This window comes from Pantherophis guttatus, chromosome 3 (genome assembly GCF_059756535.1).
Source record: "Pantherophis guttatus breed Tessera chromosome 3, ASM5975653v1, whole genome shotgun sequence".
NCBI classification, from domain to species: domain Eukaryota; kingdom Metazoa; phylum Chordata; class Lepidosauria; order Squamata; family Colubridae; genus Pantherophis; species Pantherophis guttatus.
Genome location: NC_142065.1, coordinates 173308752 through 173326665, shown reverse-complemented (window position 1 = coordinate 173326665; position 17914 = coordinate 173308752). Strand labels below are relative to the sequence as shown.

At 35.9% G+C, this 17914-nt stretch overlaps 1 protein-coding gene and 1 long non-coding RNA gene across 5 annotated transcripts in view; one reads left to right on the top strand and one right to left on the bottom strand.

The window, feature by feature from the left end:
• The window catches only part of LOC148114911 (uncharacterized), a 63189-nt gene that overhangs the window by 24886 nt on the left and 20389 nt on the right, over positions 1–17914 (bottom strand). Inside the window, exon 2 of the long non-coding RNA XR_015733373.1 lies at positions 4508–4576. This is a non-coding gene — a long non-coding RNA (uncharacterized LOC148114911). The remainder of the gene's footprint in view (positions 1–4507; positions 4577–17914) is intronic.
• The window catches only part of ST18 (ST18 C2H2C-type zinc finger transcription factor), a 157351-nt gene that overhangs the window by 131098 nt on the left and 8339 nt on the right, over positions 1–17914 (top strand). For 3 of the 4 annotated variants that reach the window (XM_034429755.3, XM_034429747.3, XM_034429751.2), the window contains 8 exons: positions 6737–6849; positions 9091–9153; positions 9529–9597; positions 14346–14408; positions 14489–14569; positions 15207–15428; positions 16150–16238; positions 17017–17120. In XM_034429755.3, coding sequence (XP_034285646.2) covers positions 6737–6849; positions 9091–9153; positions 9529–9597; positions 14346–14408; positions 14489–14569; positions 15207–15428; positions 16150–16238; positions 17017–17120 — 804 coding nt within the window. Of the gene's footprint in view, positions 1–6736; positions 6850–9090; positions 9154–9528; positions 9598–14345; positions 14409–14488; positions 14570–15206; positions 15429–16149; positions 16239–17016; positions 17121–17914 lie in introns of those variants that run through there. The other variant, XR_004593361.3, reaches the window with a different exon arrangement.

Genomic DNA, 17914 nt, shown 5'->3' with positions numbered 1-17914 from the left:
GAAGAGAGAAAGAGAAAGAAGGAAGTTCTGTGAAAATAGTGAGTTCATAGAAACATATATTTTAAAAAAATCAATAAAGGCTTATGTCTGAGCTGACTAATCAGTCTGAAGATATGGAAATGAAGGGCAAACTCCTACTTTCTGAGATATTTCTTCCTTCTGAATCTCACTAGAACAATGGATTTTACCACTTCAGGGATTAACAAAATAAAAGAAAGTTGGTGTTCTGTTATATGTGGATCAAACAAGTTCTCACAAAAAAGTGTGCTATCTTCCTGAATCCACAATATAATGGAACAATGGCAAAGTTTTATAAAATCAACTATTGAAGTAATATATAGGACTTCTTCCTAGAATATAGCAGTTTAAGGTCATTGCAGAAATGTGTCTGAATGAAACATTATTCTTACCATGTATTAAACAACATGGTGAAAATTAATATTTTTCCAGTAAAAATACAATAGACTGAATTTATTTTAATTAAATATGGCATAGTCTAGGGACTATTTAATTTTTATATATGAAAATTCCTTGACAAAGGAAATGGGGACCTCTAATTCTTTGTTCCTTGTTCTATTTAGTTTTTAACATTTGCCTATTGAATTAATTCATTGACAAAGATTTATAAAGGTTAATTGTGGGATCTTTTATTCTTATAATTTTGGTAATCATGTCTAATAATTTAAGTGTCTCTGAAGCTGAAAATATTGCAGGCCCAAACCGAGGTGTCACTAGAAGTTATAATTGTAAATATTGCTTGTGGGCATATGAAAATGAATTAAGTAATTGGTTAAAAGTAAAAATCCCATTAACCATTCAAACATTTCACATAACAATTTTTAACAATCTGTATTAGCTCATAATGTCAATTTGGCATGAACAAAAGATCAAAATGCAATATTATATCATAATATTCAAACTGATTTGTTAGTGGAATGATTTATATCTAATCTATTACATTTTGAGTCTCAAACAGACCAAATAAATTAACCTGTGTGTGAATATTTCAAAAGATTGAAAGAAGGAGAGTTTATATTGAATGCAGCCATTCAAATTTGGTAATAGAAAAAAAAAGCATAATGGTATAATTTAAGGTATAGAAAATCTCCACTACCTCCCATGTTCAAATGAAAACTTCATGAATAGGGAACACGTAAGTTGTTGCAAACTTGCACACTTTATTTTTTAAGTTATTGCAACTTGCAAACTTTATCAAGAAGGTTCCAGAGGAAGAGACTTGGAAAAATGCTGAACATTATGTGCATGCTTGCAGATGATAATGGTACAGCGAAGATAGAAAAGTGTGCTCAAAAATCATCAATAGAAGACCGTAGGGAAACCAATAAACATGATATCTTCAGTCTCCAGTAATTGATGTATCAATTTATGAAACATGATAGCAATAAAGAGGTAGAACTAGAAATCTTAATTTAGAAAATATGTCCAAAGGCATCCCCAAACTCTGGTGAAATTAGACTCATGATTATATGTAAAAGATACCTTGAAGGATATTTTTAAAATGCTAAAAACTAGACTTAACAGAAAGCAAGGCAGAGAAGTTTTACATGAAAATAAAGCATAAAGTTGTAATGGGAGTCTTTATTTGCAAACAGATAAAACATTTAGTAGAAGGGGACCAACAGATTTCTCATCAGGACCCAGTCCTGATCAGTAATGAGAAATGGAATAAAGAAGACAAGCAATTTGGACAAAAGCAACAGCCATCTTTTGGAGTTCAAGATAATCATGGAAAGAAAAGCTGGGTGAAATCAGTCATGTGCCTTGGACTTGAAGAAATCAGCTTTTAATGAACTGAAAGGAAAGGTGCACAGCACACCATGGCTTAAAACTGATTTAAAAAAATAAGCAGGTAAATGAGGGGTAGGAGGGCCTGAAAAATGAGATTCTGAAATCAGGAACAAATGATGTACATCACCAGGAAAAAGGGGAAATTAAAGAAAGGTTAGCAAATCAGCAATAAAAGAAAGATGGTGGGAATATGCAGAACAACTTTACACAAACAAAAAACAAGGCAAGCCATAAGGGGAAAAATGACCTACCAGAAATGAAACCAGATATCTTGGAGGAGGAAGTATGTGGGCATTCAACCAGTTGTCTAACCACAAAGCTTCAGGAGTTGATGGAATTCCTGCAGAGGTGCTGAGATCTCTGCCAACACTTTGCCAAAATGTATGGAAGTCTGGTCGGTGGCCAAAAGAATGGAAAGGGTATTTATCCCCATACCAAAGAAAGGTGAAATGAAAGACTGTTCCATACACCAAACCATAGCCTTGATACCACATGTGAATAAAATTATCCTGCAGATAATCCAGCAATATTTGAATCCAAATGCCAACAGAGAACTGCCTATGTATAAGCAGGATTTCAGAAAGGAAAAGGAACACGTGATCCTATTGCCAATCTACACTGGATAATGGAAAAAGCAAAGGAATACCAAAAAGATCTCTACGTGTATTTCATTGACTACATAAAAGCCAGCTATCAACTATGTTATCAACTATGTTGACCACGGCAAACTCTGGAACTGCCGCAAAGAACTGGGAATAACACCACACAACATCCATCTCATGCAGTCATTGTAATCTTGATCAGGTAGCCACTGTTAAGAATGATATGTAGAGATGCAAAATGGTTCAGAATTGAAGAAGTCACTTAGCATGGTTGGGTCCTCTCACCTGAACATGTGCACAAAAATAGTAATGAGAAATGTACGTTTGGAGGAATCAAACATTGGGGTTAAAATTGGTGATAGAAATATCAACAACCTCTGATATGCAGATCATACAACATTGTTCATGGAAAGCTAGTAGGATCTGGAGTGTGAATCCTGAGAGTCAAAGGTTGAAGTGAAAAAATTGGATTGCACCTTATCATCAAGAAAACAAAGTTAATGACAGATGCAGAGAACACAAAGGTCAGAGTGCAGATCAACAATGAGACCATCGAAACAGTAAAGGAATTCATCTTCCTGGACTCTAAAATTGACCAAAGTTATGACTGCAGCCCTAAGATCAGAAGGCATATAGTACTTGGAAGAACTGTAATGTCTGGCATGATTAACATCTGGAAGAGAAAAGACTTCAGCCTCACCATCAAATGCAAATTAGTTAACACAATAATTTTTCCAATGGCTAATTATGGCTGCAGAAACTTGGACTCTGAAAAAGGCAGATAGGAGAAGGGTGGACACCTTTGAACTGTGTTGCTGGAGGCAACTATTACACATCCCATGGACTGCAAAAATAACAAATAAAGAAGTGTTAGACCAAACCTCATCAAAAATATTCCTTGAAGCCAAAATCTCCAAACAGAGTCTGTCATACTTTGTTCATGTCATGCTAACTAACTCACTCAAAAAGTCAATCATGCTGGGAGCAATCAATGGAAAAAGGAGGATTGCCCTAATGTCTGTTGGCTAGACAGTATAAAGGATGACACTAGAATGACCATGGCAGATCTGAAGGAAGTGGTGCAAGACAGAGGGGCATGGAAAGTGTTGATCCATAGAGTGGCCAAGGATCAAACATGACTGAATGGCTGACAACAGCAAACATCATGTCAGTATTTAAAAGGTGGAGAAAGAAGGCCCTGGGAGACTACAGATCAGTTAGTTTGGGCAAGTTGTTAGAACACATTATCAAACATAATCTCTGTGAACAATTAGGAAAAAACAGTACCATTACCAAGAGCCAGCATCAGTTTCAGAAGTACAGGTTCTACTCAAGTACATCTTTATCTTCTTATGACAGAGAAATTAGTTTGGTAGATGAATGAGATAGAGGTAGCAAATTTACTTTATTTGATATTAGTAAAGTAATCTCTTGATATAGCCTCTCTTTATCTTAATGGCAAGATGAATACATCTGACTTAGATAATTCTGCAGTCTAAACAACCAAATACAAAGAGCGTACATTAAGTGATTCTCCATTATCATGGAAATAAATATTATGGTTCAATCAATGGTCAGGTACCATTGAGCTTCTTTATAAGTATCCTTACAAGATGGGATAGGAAAGGTGCTTATCAAAATTGTGGGTGACACCAGGCTTGGAGGCAGGCTAATTCCTTAGATGGCAACCACAGTCCAAATTATCTTGACAGGCTTCAATACTAGGCCCACTAAGCAATGCTTCTGACTAGGAAGACAATCAAACATATAACTATAGAATTTTCATAAGCTGACTTGTCAGGAGTGTTTGTCTAAAAGAAGTAAAGGAACTAGTGGACCATTAGCAAAACATGAAGAAACATTATAAGGCATCAGTTAAAAAGACAACTGAATATTGGGCTGTATTGATTGAAGTATTATATCCAGATCATCAGAGATATTATCTCATGCAGTTTAAAAGAAATATGGAGAAGCTAAAACAAGTTCAGAAAAGATATATCAAAATAGTAAGGGATCTGGAAACCACTACTTATCAGGAATGGTACACATTTCATTTCCAAAAGATTAAAATAAATATGCCAATGGTATACAAATACCTGAAAAGCTGTGATATGATGTTATGTGTTATAAGATGGAACATATCTGTTCTTGACTCAAACTGGAAGCTGGAAAAAGACAAAAGAATATAAATTAAAACTAAGGGTGAATATTAAGAGGAAATTACCAATGGTAAGAACTGTTAAGCACTAAGCAGAAATTGAGCTAAATTGCTTACGGCCATATTAATTCTATGACCCTATGAGTCTTTCTGATAATATTTATCACTATCTTCAAGGATGAATCTAGAGTAAGTAATATTTTCTGCAGCTGGAACAGCTGAGAATGATTGTAAACTGAAACTAAATGTTTATATAAAACACTCAAATAAAGATGCAGAATCCAATCTGGGTCGATCACTGGGACCAGAGGTTTAATTTTCAGACCTTTTGGACTCGTGCTGGAGCCCATCCTCAGGGAATTTCTCTCTCACCAGTCTGGAGGATGGGTTCTAGCACGAGTCCAAAAGTCCAGGAGACTAAACCTCTGGTTCCAGATCCAGATTGAATCCTGCAACTTTATCCTGGGACACATTTATTTGCCTTCATTCATCAAATAGAAATGTTTATACTGTCATTTATAATATAAAGATAAAAGCATGGTAGTATACATGGGTCATGCATGAACCAAAATAATTCTCCAAAGGGGTCTTGAGAATACAGGAAGGAAGAGACAAAATATGTATCCTTTCATCTAAATAATTTTGTGTCTGATTAATGTCTAAAATGTATTAGATCCAAATAATATTGGTTATAAATGAAAATATCTTAGGTCAAAAACTAAGACTCTTAGGTCAAAAACATACTATAAAGGTACTATATTAGATGCAGTAAGTAATCATTATTATGTCTAGTTTAATACACACACACACACACACACACACACACACACAAACAGATAGAACTGATTGTCAACTTGAAGGTCATTTCTAGAATGTTTTTTCCTAACAAAGAAATAGCCTATCTGTCCAAATGTCCTCCTCAAAAATAAATAAATAAATAATAAAATTCTGAATTGGAAAAAGCTGATATTCTTTTTAAAAGGAAGCAAAAAAACTGAGAAATAACTGGAGCTTTTAGTTTAGTTCAACTGTCAGTTTTCCAAAGATTTCAGGGCTTAAAATGTTAAAAGTGCCAGATGCTATTATCTGTTATTTGTGTTGTCATTATGTTCTGGTCTTTGCAAAAATCAATATAAATGTCCATCTGTACATTAATGGAATTTCATTTGATTCCCCCCACCCTCCTCCTGAATGGGTAGGAATATGGAAGGCTGGCAAGGATCCTAAGAACTATGTAACTCAGCTTCCCAAATAATGCTCACACATACAGACAGCCCAACAGATCACTTAGAAACAGAATAGGGAGAAGTTAATTAAACGAAAAAACAAACAAACAACTCATATTTGTAGTTTACTTCATGCTAGTTTTCTAGACCTTACCACTGTCTAATATACCTTTGTATTAAATAATGTGGTTTGCCTCTAGTTTTCTGGTTTTGAAGACAGATTGTACAAGCATACAGAAAAGGTCACATTAATAAACTTATTTCCAATAGCTGTCTCTTGCATTTGAGTAGATACAACAAACTCTGAGTCCAGACTTTGATCTAAGATGACAGATGAAATAAGGTGATCATGACATTATTATTTGGTATTGAACTACTTCAGCATGGTGAACATGCTGATTACTTTTTCTGTCCAAACAGTATGGTTAGTTTCATATGACTTGTTAAGCCATAGTTTGAGGAACAAATCATAGTGGCATGCAACATATAACATAGAAATTGAATGACCCTGGCTGCAATCAGATACCTTGTTAAACCAAACCCAAATAAACCACATCATGGTTTACCACAAACCAAGAATCAGCTTATAAAATCAGACATTCCTTTATTTTGACTAACTTCTGTTTGGGTTTATAATTGTGAACAATTTGTACAATTTCCCCCTGAGACCTAACAAACAATGTGTTTCAATGAGTACATATGACTACACACGAAAAAGTAAAATTTCCATGCATTTTCCTACAACATTTATAAAGATTTGTGTGAAATACCACTAAACTAAAAACTGTTTCTTTTCAACAGTTTCTATTTACCCTAAGTTAGTTGAGTGAATTAGGTAACTGAAACTGTGTAGTCCACAACTTCTGGGTGGCATCAGGTTGGGGGAAAATGGATTAAAAGATAGCAGTTCTTCAAAATAACCGTCTCTTCTATTATTTCAGAAAGATCCTGCAATCTGTCTTGAAAGCCTGGAGGAAAAAAAATCTTCAGACGTCTCAGAACCTAGTCCAAAACCCAAGGTCCATTCAAGAGATCTCAAAAAGGAACTGATCACGTGAGTAGATAGATAGATGGATAGATAGATGGATAGGTAGGTAGGTAGGTAGGTAGGTAGGTAGGTAGGTAGATAATTACATATACGTTGCATCAGTTATGGCTTAGTTTTCCTGTATGAAGAAAATATTAATAAAATTTTTGGACAAAAAAATATTTTTTCATTCAATGATTCAAGAACTCCATTTGTAAAATGTTAATTCCCAGGATCCCCGATGGTTTAGCACAATAAACACAGAATATAATTAAACTCTGCATATAATAACTTACATACCTTATAAACCTTGCGTTCGATTTTAAAGCATCCAGTAATAGTTGTTTTGCTTGCTAATGTGCATCCAAAATATGCTTGCTGTGCAATTTAACTGAAATATGTTTCGACACAAGTATGTAAAAGGTCTAAAAGTAACACTCAGGGCAAGGAACTTTTATTTGCTATTTGCTGACAGAATTGGTAATGCAAATGGCTCCATCATGAGGAAATACTAAGAATGACAACAGCAATTATAAAGAGAAATTCTGTCTGAAGCTCAATTACAATACAAATATAAATATGGATTATATCTTTTAGAATATTAATGACCTCTTCAATGACTATATTATACCAAGACAAATTGTATTCCACAGAATGAACTAGGTTATCAAATGTGTTATACTGCTAATTAAAAGAAACTATACATATATAGTCTATTTTTGTCTATTTTTGAAATACTATTAAGCAGCTACAATGGGCTGATTCACTGGTGGTTTAAGGATATTACTGAAAGTTGTAATCAGTTAATTATTAGAAAAGAAAATAGAAAAAAAATGTTAGAAGCCTCAACTCATTAGTGGATAACTGACTGAATAATTAAATGGTTTAGTTACTTTATAAGAAAACAATATATTTTCATCTCTTTGGGCTATAGCTTTGCAGCTTCCATCTTCATTTTCCCTCTATCAAACATGCAGATGCATCTCAGTGAAAATACTTATAGTATTATAATCCATGTTTATTACATTAAAGCAGTATTTTCCCCACACAAACTACTCTTTCCCTCCTCTTCTTGGGACCTCAATTCAGCTGCTCTTCTTATACTAATTAGTAATCATTATAATGTCACTAGCTACCATTAAGTAAGGCAGCTATAAGCAGCTAGAAAGAAAGACAATCATGAGAAGGTATTTTATAGAATTAAACTAAGTGTGCCTCCAATTAAAACACTAGTAAAATAAACAGTAATATCTGATTTCTCAGCAAGTCTGTATTTTCACTCTTACATGTTTTTCTATCATTCACACATAGCCTTCTATGTTTGCTTTTGTGTTTCCCCATACCTTTCTTCCATATATGTGGAACTTTTGACTTTTTACAATAGGTAATAGCAGCATCGGCTAAACCAGTAGTAAACTTCATTTATTTTTCTTTTTTTTAACTAGCAGTGGAAGTCATTGTTTCCAAGTATAAGGAGAAGAAGTTTAATTTTTTTTTTCAAACCAGGATTTGAACTAAGGTTCAGATCTTGATAAAGAGAAATTAAACCAGGCATATAGAGAATCTCTCTTCCTCTCCCTCTCTCTCTCTCCCTCCCCCTTCTCAGAAATATTGGAATATGAGCTTGCTTACCCATAAAACCGGTCTTCCCTAAAGTCCATTACAAGGACAGAAAGAAGAGACAGCTTCCTCATTACTAACACATAGCATTATATAAAGTATTTCAAGGAACACTTCGGAAAGCATAGTGGCTTGAATGGAATGCCTCTCCTCAAAGCCCAGAGACAGGAACATCCTCTAGAAGAGTGTTTCTCAACCTTAGCAACTTTAAGATGTGTGGACTTCAATTCCCAGAATTCTCCACCTATTTGCTTGAGGAATTCTGAGTGTTGAAGTCAAAACACCTCAAAGTTGCTAAGGTTGAGAAACACTGTTCTAGAAGACTCTGTGCAGTTGCTTCAAGAGGTTTTCCAAATTATCCATGCATGTCAGTGAATATATAGCCACTTCATATTGTCAGTACTATGAGTGTTGCTTGTACACAGGTACCTCCTAAAACAATTGTGCCAACCCTACTGAAGGACAGACTACTGAAATACATCAAATCTTTTGCACAGCCCAATGATCATGGAGAGCAGCAGAACATGGTTCCTCCAGCAGAAGATAGTTATTCCCCCTTATGCTTTTTTTTTTCTTAAAGAGAACCCATTTGTTTTCTCTGTCTTTCCCAATTAATTTGTGTCTAACTGGTTCACTTTATTTTCTTAGGTGTCCAACTCCAGGATGTGATGGCAGTGGTCATGTGACAGGAAACTATGCATCTCACCGCAGGTAAAAAAAATGAAATGTGAAAGCATTTAACAAACTATAAAGATACAAGACTGCAATCGGAAGTTGTAATAATAGCTATGTATTTACCAAGACCAATATATATTTCTGGGCCCAATTTAAAATATATTTTAATTTGTAAAATATTAAATACTTTGGATTTGGTAATTCACAAGATCTCCTTCACCTGCATGTACTTACTGAAATTTAAGTTACAAAAAAAAATAAAATAATCCTGAAGCCTTAGATTTAGATTTGGTGCCTCTTACTTTGGTTAAGCTTTTAATTTATTTTTAAAAAGAAAAAAAAAACAGTAATCTTTTTAATTATTATTTTGTTACAATATCCTTAAAATTCTCTTGCATTTCTTTTTCTTAGTGTTTCTGGATGTCCTTTGGCTGACAAGACGTTAAAATCCTTAATGGCGGCCAATTCTCAAGAGCTTAAGTATGTATTTGTTCCAAAAAAAAGGGGGAGGCATTGACTGATATGTTTCTTTACAGTGTTTTCTTTCCTCAAAATCCATTATTTAATAAGAACAGCAAGTAAGGTTATTTGTACTCTCTTTTTTCAAACATCATAAATCACTTTTACCAGGAATATTTTCTTTCTTCAGCTTAATTAAGCCATTCCAATCTCTTGTAATTAAAATTGCATGATGGAAAGTTCAGACGGATGTGCTCATGGGTGGGAAAGAATCCAATTAGATAAGTATTGTGGTAAAACCCTTGTCCTCTATCTCCTGGAGGACTATAATGACAACAGTGGTGGTAGTGTTGGAGACTTATTCCCCCCATTTTGCAGATGAGTTTCTAATAGTATAAACATTAAAATGATCCAGACCCACCAGCTTGATTGCATGGAGAACAGGCTGATCCAAACGTCCCATAAATTAGATGCTGCTATGAGTGCATTTATGAATGGCGTTGAGTCATGCCAGCCACATAACCATGGAGACGTCTTCGGACAGCGCTGGCTCTTCGGCTTTGAAACGGTGATGAGCACCGCCCCCTAGAGTCAGGAACAACTAGCACATATGTGCGAGGGGAACCTGAGTGCAATAAAGATAATAATAATAATAATAATAATAATAATAATAATAATAATAATAGCCTCTATGGCTTCTGGTTAAAGGCACTTACAAGTGTGCACAAAAGATTGGCAACCCAGATGAACCAGATCCTAAAAACCCCTGAAAATGATGAATGGATGACAACTGGAAGGACATTTTTGATCCAAAAAGATAAAGAAAAAGGAAAGGACCCTGGAAACTATAGGCCAATCACCTGTTTGCCAACAACATACAAGCTTCTTACTGGTATCATTGCAAACCAAATCTATGGATACCTGGAAAGAAATAACTTGCTTCCTGTAGAACAGAAAGGATGCTGCAAAAACTCAAAGAGGAACAAAGGATCAATTGCTGATTGACAAGCTAATCCTAAAGAACTCAAAGAAAAGACGAACCAACCTGTTCATGGCTTGGATAGACTATAAAAAAGCGTTTGATTCAGTTCCCCATAGCTGGATCAAGAAATGCCTGAAAAACTTAGACATCAGCAGCAACGTACAAAAATTCATGGAATCTTCAATGAACCTCTGGAAAACGAAACTTATGGCTAATGAAGAAGAACTGGGTGAAGTTGAAATTAAACGAGGCATTTTCCAGGGCGATTCCCTTTCACCCCTACTTTTTATACTCTCAATGCTACCACTGACAATCATTTTGAAGAAGATGAACTGTGAATACGAACTTGCAAAGAAAGGACTGAAAATCTCGCACTTGATGTACATGGATGATTTGAAGCTGTTTGGTAAAACAAAAGCTGAACTGAATTTATTAATTGAAAATACAAAAGAATTCAGCCAAGACATCGGTATGCAGTTTGGAATTGACAAATGTACAACAATAGCAACCAAAGCAGGCAAGATCATAGAAGAGGATGGAATGGAACTAGAGAATGAAGAAATGATAAAGGCAGTAAAATCAGAAGAAGGCTACAAGTACTTAGGGATTTTAGAAGCCTCTGACTTAATGCATAATAAAGTCAAGGAATTAACTTCAGCCAAGTACATTCGGCGAATTCGTAAGATATTAATGTCCAAATTGAGTGGAGGAAACATCATAAAAGCCTAAATACCTGGGCTATACCTGTGATTAGATACTCTGCAGGAATAATTGACTGGACCCAGATGGAGTTAGACAATTTGGACAGAAAAACAAGGAAGCTTATGACAATGAATCATTCCTTGCACCCTAAAAGTGATGTTGACCGATTATATTTACCAAGAGCAGAGGGTGGTCGAGGACTCCTACAAGTAAAGCAGACTGTGGAAGAAGAAAAACGCAGCTTGAATGATTACATCCAGAAAAGTGAAGAACCAATGATTAAGGAAGTAAATAAAGGAGGCCTTTTAAAGACAACTAAAACAAAAGGATAATATAAGAAAGAAGTAATTGAGCAGCGAGCTGAAAATTGGAAAAGCAAAGCTCTGCATGGCCAATACTTGAAAAGTATTGAAGGCAAAGCTGACCAGAAACTAACTTGGAACTGGTTAAGATCAGGAGTACTGAAAAAAGAAACAGAAAGCTTTATTTTGGCAGCTCAAGAACAAGCCCTAGCCACAAACTGCATGAAGGCAAAAATTCAACATGTTACCACCAACAGCAAATGCCGCCTCTGCAAAGAGAAAGATGAGACAGTTGACCACCTGATCAGTGGGTGCAGCAAAATTTCACAAACTGACTACCTACAACACCATGACCATGTTGCTAAGATCATTCACTGGAAATTGTGCCAGAAGTTTGGATTTGAGTACAGCAAAACCCACTGGGAACATCAGGTTGAGAAAGTTTTAGAGAATGAGAAACTCAAGATCTTGTGGGACTTTAGGATTTAGACTGACAAGCACTTGGTCCACAACACACCTGACATAACAATAGTTGAAAAGAAAAAAGTATGGTTCATTGACATTGCAATACCTGGTGATGCACAGATTGAAGATAAGCAGCAAGAAAAAATCACAAAGTACCAGGATTTGCAAATTGAAGTTGAGCGACTGTGGAAAAAGAAATCGTGTGTTGTCCCGATTGTAATTGGAGCCCTTGGAGCAATACCTAAAGGGCTACCTCGCTATTTAGAAATTCTAAATTTGCTGGATTTGAACATTTTGACTCTACAAAAAACCACCTTACTCGGAACAGCTTACATCCTCCGACGATACCTTAACAGTTCCTAGGTCTTTGATTAGAACTCGAGCTGCTGAGCTATTAACCAGCCTCAAAGGCTGTGAATCTCATTAAAGATTAAATAATAATAATAATAATAATAATAATAATAATAATAATAATAATAATAATAATAATTCTATTAGGATCATTAACAATAGTTGAACATTATATTAGGATCAATAATAATAGTTGAATCTTAATGTACTTTTTAAAAAAAAAACAGTGGTAAATCCCACTGACAAATAATAAAAGGATGAAGAGGAAGGGTGAACTTAGCTATTGACATTTAGATGTTTTCTATTCACCATCTGCTGCTGGTAGAGTAGCTTTGAACTGAAGAATAAGACTCTTGTCCAAGGTCAAGTTTAAAGTACATGATGGAAGTGCATAGCTACTGTATACCTGTTGAGGAATCAGGAATAACCTCTTCTGGAAATGAATGGCTGGAAATTCTGTTCTAGTGAGACACTCCAGTCCTGACCCTAGACAGTATTGTGAGTCTCAAAGACAGACTCTTGAGTTGATCTGTTCAGTGCATTCAGTCCAGAGAAATATGTTAAGAACTTCAGAAGAGATCAAAGGAGAGAGGCATCTCCCACTACTCTATAAGTTACGTCTCTCTCCTTTGGAACACCTGACTTCAGAGGCGCAGACAATGTTCTTTTTACAGTTTTCTATAGGGCAGTCAAACCTGAGTTCTTTTACCTGGCATTTCATGTTTGAAGAGTGCAGAAATTACTCTAGGCCAGGGTACGCATACCACAATTTTTGGATGATAGGGTGATGTGTTTTATGTTTTATCAATGCTTTTATATGATTGTACTGGAAGTGAAGCTGGAAGCATACAATTATATATAATTAAAAAAATAAATACATATACTATAGATACAGATGCATACATATTCTACTTTCAGATTTTTTTAAGTCAAAATAACTTGGTTGTCCAGCTAAGGTATGTCTCAGGAGTTACTTGTGGGCAATATACCGGTACTTTACAGCAACCATCGAAGCCTCCTTATAAATTGCTAACAGAACAATTCATAAGAAAATAAAGCTTGATTAAAAGACAGCATTGAGGCACTGATCATAGCAACATAAGAACTAGCATCAAGCACCAAATCCATACACGATCCAAAGTGCAGGCTGTGGAGATAGGCCTCAGATACAGTCAAACCCTAGTGGCAGGGTATAAGATGCAGATAAGAATAGTAGCACAACCAAGCAACTGGCATTGTGTACAGAGATATTTGCACTGTGTATGGGTTGGACTGTCCCCAGTTCAGATGGGATATTCAACAGAAAGTCATAGAGAATAACAGGACTAAGATTCTGTGGGATTTTCAGATCCAGATGGGCACACAGGTACTGGCCAATCAATCAGAGATCATGATGGTAGATAAGAAGCAGAAGACAGAGCTGGTAATAGATGTAGTGGTGCCAAGTGACAGCATCATCAGGAAGAGGAAATATGAGAAGCTCGAGAAGTATCAGACCAGAAGTGAAAACTGGAAAGGATGTCGAAAGTAAAAGCCGAATGGTCCCTGTGGTGATAGGAGTATTTCAGGGCTGCCAAACTGGAACAATGTTTCCAACAAATTTCAGGAAGAAGATCAAAGCTTTCTGTCCAGATGCATGCAGTGCTAGGAACGGCTAAGATACCATGCAGAACCTTCAAACTCCCAAGCCTCTGGCAGAATCCCCAAGATTGAGAAACACACGTACCACTCATAGGGATGAGAAGGAATTTTTAAATATACATATAAAAGTTTTTTCACAGAGTAAAAATAATACAAACTTTAAGTTAAAGATAAGAGATATTTTTTCGCATTTTCTGGATTTTCACCATGAAGTAGTAAAATTGCAAAGCAAGAAAGTAAAATTGAAACTTTTGCTAAAGTTCTCAATTTAATAAGATAGGATTTATTTAAACATTTCTTCTTTTTCTCTGTATTTTGTTTGATAGGTGCCCCACCCCTGGATGTGATGGCTCTGGTCATGTGACAGGAAATTATGCCTCTCACAGAAGGTACAGACCCTTTACTTATTCAAAAGTAAAACATTGGGACTCAGAAAGAGAAATAAACTGCTTTGCATACTTTTCTTTAGTTTGTCTGGCTGTCCTCGGGCCAGGAAAAGTGGTCTGAAAGTGACTCCTACAAAGGAAGAGAAAGAAGATCCTGAACTTAAGTAAGTAGGCTTCCAAAGGTTTGTGGTAAATCACAAAACACACCCCAGTTGATCTCACTAACATAAGCATGCATATATAATAACAAATTTAAATAAAGTTACAAAAGCTAGTTTTATGGTTTCAGTGAACACCAACGTTCCTAATATTGCCAAAAAGGTGTAATGCAGGAACGTTTCTAATCCTTTCCCTGAATATAATCTCAGCAATTTTTTTCCTACCCTGAGTTTGATTGGCAACTATTCATGCAGTTACAGACGCTGATAAATGTAATAACTATCAAGTCTCTATGATGAAATATCATTGGATATTTTAGACTAACCTTGGCTTGTTCACTAAATGCAATGAGTGGGTTAACACAAAGATAAGTTTACAGAAAATGCCAAGATATAATGTAGGTTAACACAGAACTCTCACTCCAAAGCAATCCGCATTATAGCTCTGGTGACTTATGTCAATTATGAGATCAAATATGCTAAGAGCTTTCGATTAAAAATCCTGGACGTGCATATTATTTTGCTAATTTGAATTTATTTGTCTAAAGAGAGATCTTTAGACAAATATCAGTTTTGCTAATTTGAATTTATTTGTCTAAAGAGAGATCTTTAGACAAATATCAGTTTTGCTGTGCTCCTACAGATGTCCAGTGCTCGGCTGTGATGGCCAAGGTCATGTATCAGGTAAATACACTTCCCATCGCACAGCTTCAGGTTGTCCCATGGCTACCAAGAGACAGAAGGAAAGTCCTCTCAATGGATCTTCACTACCCTGGAAGTTGAACAAGCAAGAGCTGCCACACTGCCCTTTGCCAGGCTGCAATGGGCTGGGTCACGTTAATAATGTTTTTGTCACCCACAGAAGGTATCCCTTTGTTTTTATTCCCCCTTTTCCCGTTCTCTCAGCAAATATCTATAAATCAATGGAGTTTTGTTTATTTGACAATCCTATTCAACTGATTTTGCATGCATTTTAAATAGCTCATCTTTCAGGGATGATCGGGGCTAGAACCTTTAATGAATACTTATGCATACTATATAACAGGGGTGGGCAATTGTGGCTCTTTTACAACCTCTGGACTTCAACTCCCAGAATTCTGGGCGTTGAAGTCCACAGGTTGTAAAAGAGCCACAATTGCCCACCCCTGCTATATAACAATAAATTATTCCTAGGATCAAATCACTGAACTAATATTTTATAGACCTTTGAAGAATGGGCATCATAAACTGTGCATAATTTGTCCTGTTGATCTTCTAATGTGACTTTAAGGTCATAGATTTTCTAGCATGAATGTAGCTGGTGTGGCTATTAGTAAAACAGTAATGCAAAAATATCAGATTTGGTGCTTTGAAGCAAGTGCTATCAAGGTGCAGCCATAATAGAACTGAACAATGAATAGACAATTGTAGGCATGTCAGTGGAAATCATATACAACAAATGCTATTGTATTGACATTATTATAAGGATGGAGCATAATGGAAAGCACAGTAAAATGGATTTATACTGACAAGAAGTTGGAAGCTGAGTTGTGGCAATCAAAATATGTTTCAACTTTCATATAGGTCCCCTTTCCTACTCTTTTTAGTTTGTCTGGATGTCCCCTGAATGCACAAGCCTTAAAAAAAGGCAAAATATCTGAAGAACTAATGACTGTTAAGTTGAAAGCAAATGGAGGTAAGGAGATTAGATTGCATAAATATAGTATCAACCCATTCATTTACTGATAATTATAAGAACTGTTGTGGCGCAATATAATAGTATTATTGCGAAAGGTTTGACTATGTATTATTTTCCCTCAGTATCTATGTGATACACTTTGCTCTCTGTCTTCCATCAGTAGATATTGAATATAGGTAACATATAGTCATTTTTATTAGCCACCATGGATTCCCTTTTTAAAGCTATTGAAGTTTATGAATATGCATGTGCATAGATGTATTTGCATTAATTATAAATTTATATTTACCACTTCATCACTTTACTGATATGCAAGAGAAGATCAGCAGTCCCTACTCCTATATAATACAACACATATAGCTTAATGTTTGGGCCTGTTTCACATAGCTGAAATTGATATATAAATATAGCTGACATTGATGCATAGATTACATACCAAAACTGTGTTCCCATTACATATAAAACTTCCTGAACAACAGGCATCTAAATCAGTAGTAAAGCAGGAAGATAAGGAAAATATTGAGAAATGTAGTGGACATGCATGAGCCTTTTGAAACCCTTCATAACTTCCTGGTCCTTGATATGTCACAACGGAGAATTTTATATTGATTCTGATAAGTGTAGAATGAAATTGCTAATATCTAGTTTTGATTCCAGTTAAATGGGTGGGTATCTAACCGATTTAAGCCTCAATTTCACAGTGTTTCTAAAGACAGATATGAATATTTTCAGGAAGAAATTTTATACTTGATTTGAACTGGTAAATCTTATGCAGGTTTAGAGAATGAACAGGAAATCAGACATTTGGATGAAGAAATTAAAGAACTAAATGAATCCAACCTTAAAATTGAAGCTGACATGATGAAACTCCAGACACAGGTAAGAATGTAACTATTTCACTGAAATATAGCAATAATACATGTTTTTCCCCAGCCACCCCTTTTAGTGCTTGAAAGGATCTAGTCTCCTACTCTTCAGAAAGTTAGCTTGGTATGGGGGGAAAAATGAAGGCCGTTGCTAAAGAAGAATACTGGTGACCAGGTCAGTACAGACATTCTCTGTGTGCAGCTCATCCTCAGAAGAACAGGAAAAGGGGGCAATAGTGACAGATGGTAACAGCATGAACAACACATGAACACTTCCCTGTGTGCTATTTGCCAGTTGGCACATGTTCTGCCTCTTCCTGGTTGGACCCACACTAAGGCCTTGGCTGCCACTGAGCACTACCAGCTGAGTTTTAAAATGCTGACTATCCTGACACGGCAAGTGGTTCATATTGCTTGAGGCTGAGTCTAGGAATGTTTGTTTGCCAGATCTATTGGAAAGAAAGGAAGAAGAAAAGTGAAGTATTTTAAAATGATGTGCTATGAAAAAGCATGAAAGAGAAAGAAAGGACTGGAAAAAGAAATTAAAAGAGCTTAAACATGTTCCTCACTATGGGTGGTGATTTAGATACTTAATAGTATAGATCAGGGGTGTCAAACTCAAGGGCCACAGGCCAGATCCAGCCCATGGGGTGCTTAGACCTGGCCCACGGAGCTGCCCTGGAAACAGTGAAGACCGGCCCACAGTGCCTCTGCCAGTGAAAATGGAGCTCAGTAGGCCTCACAAGCTCCGTTTTCACTGGCAGATGGTTGCAGAAGGCCATTGCATCCAAAAACAGAGCTTACAAG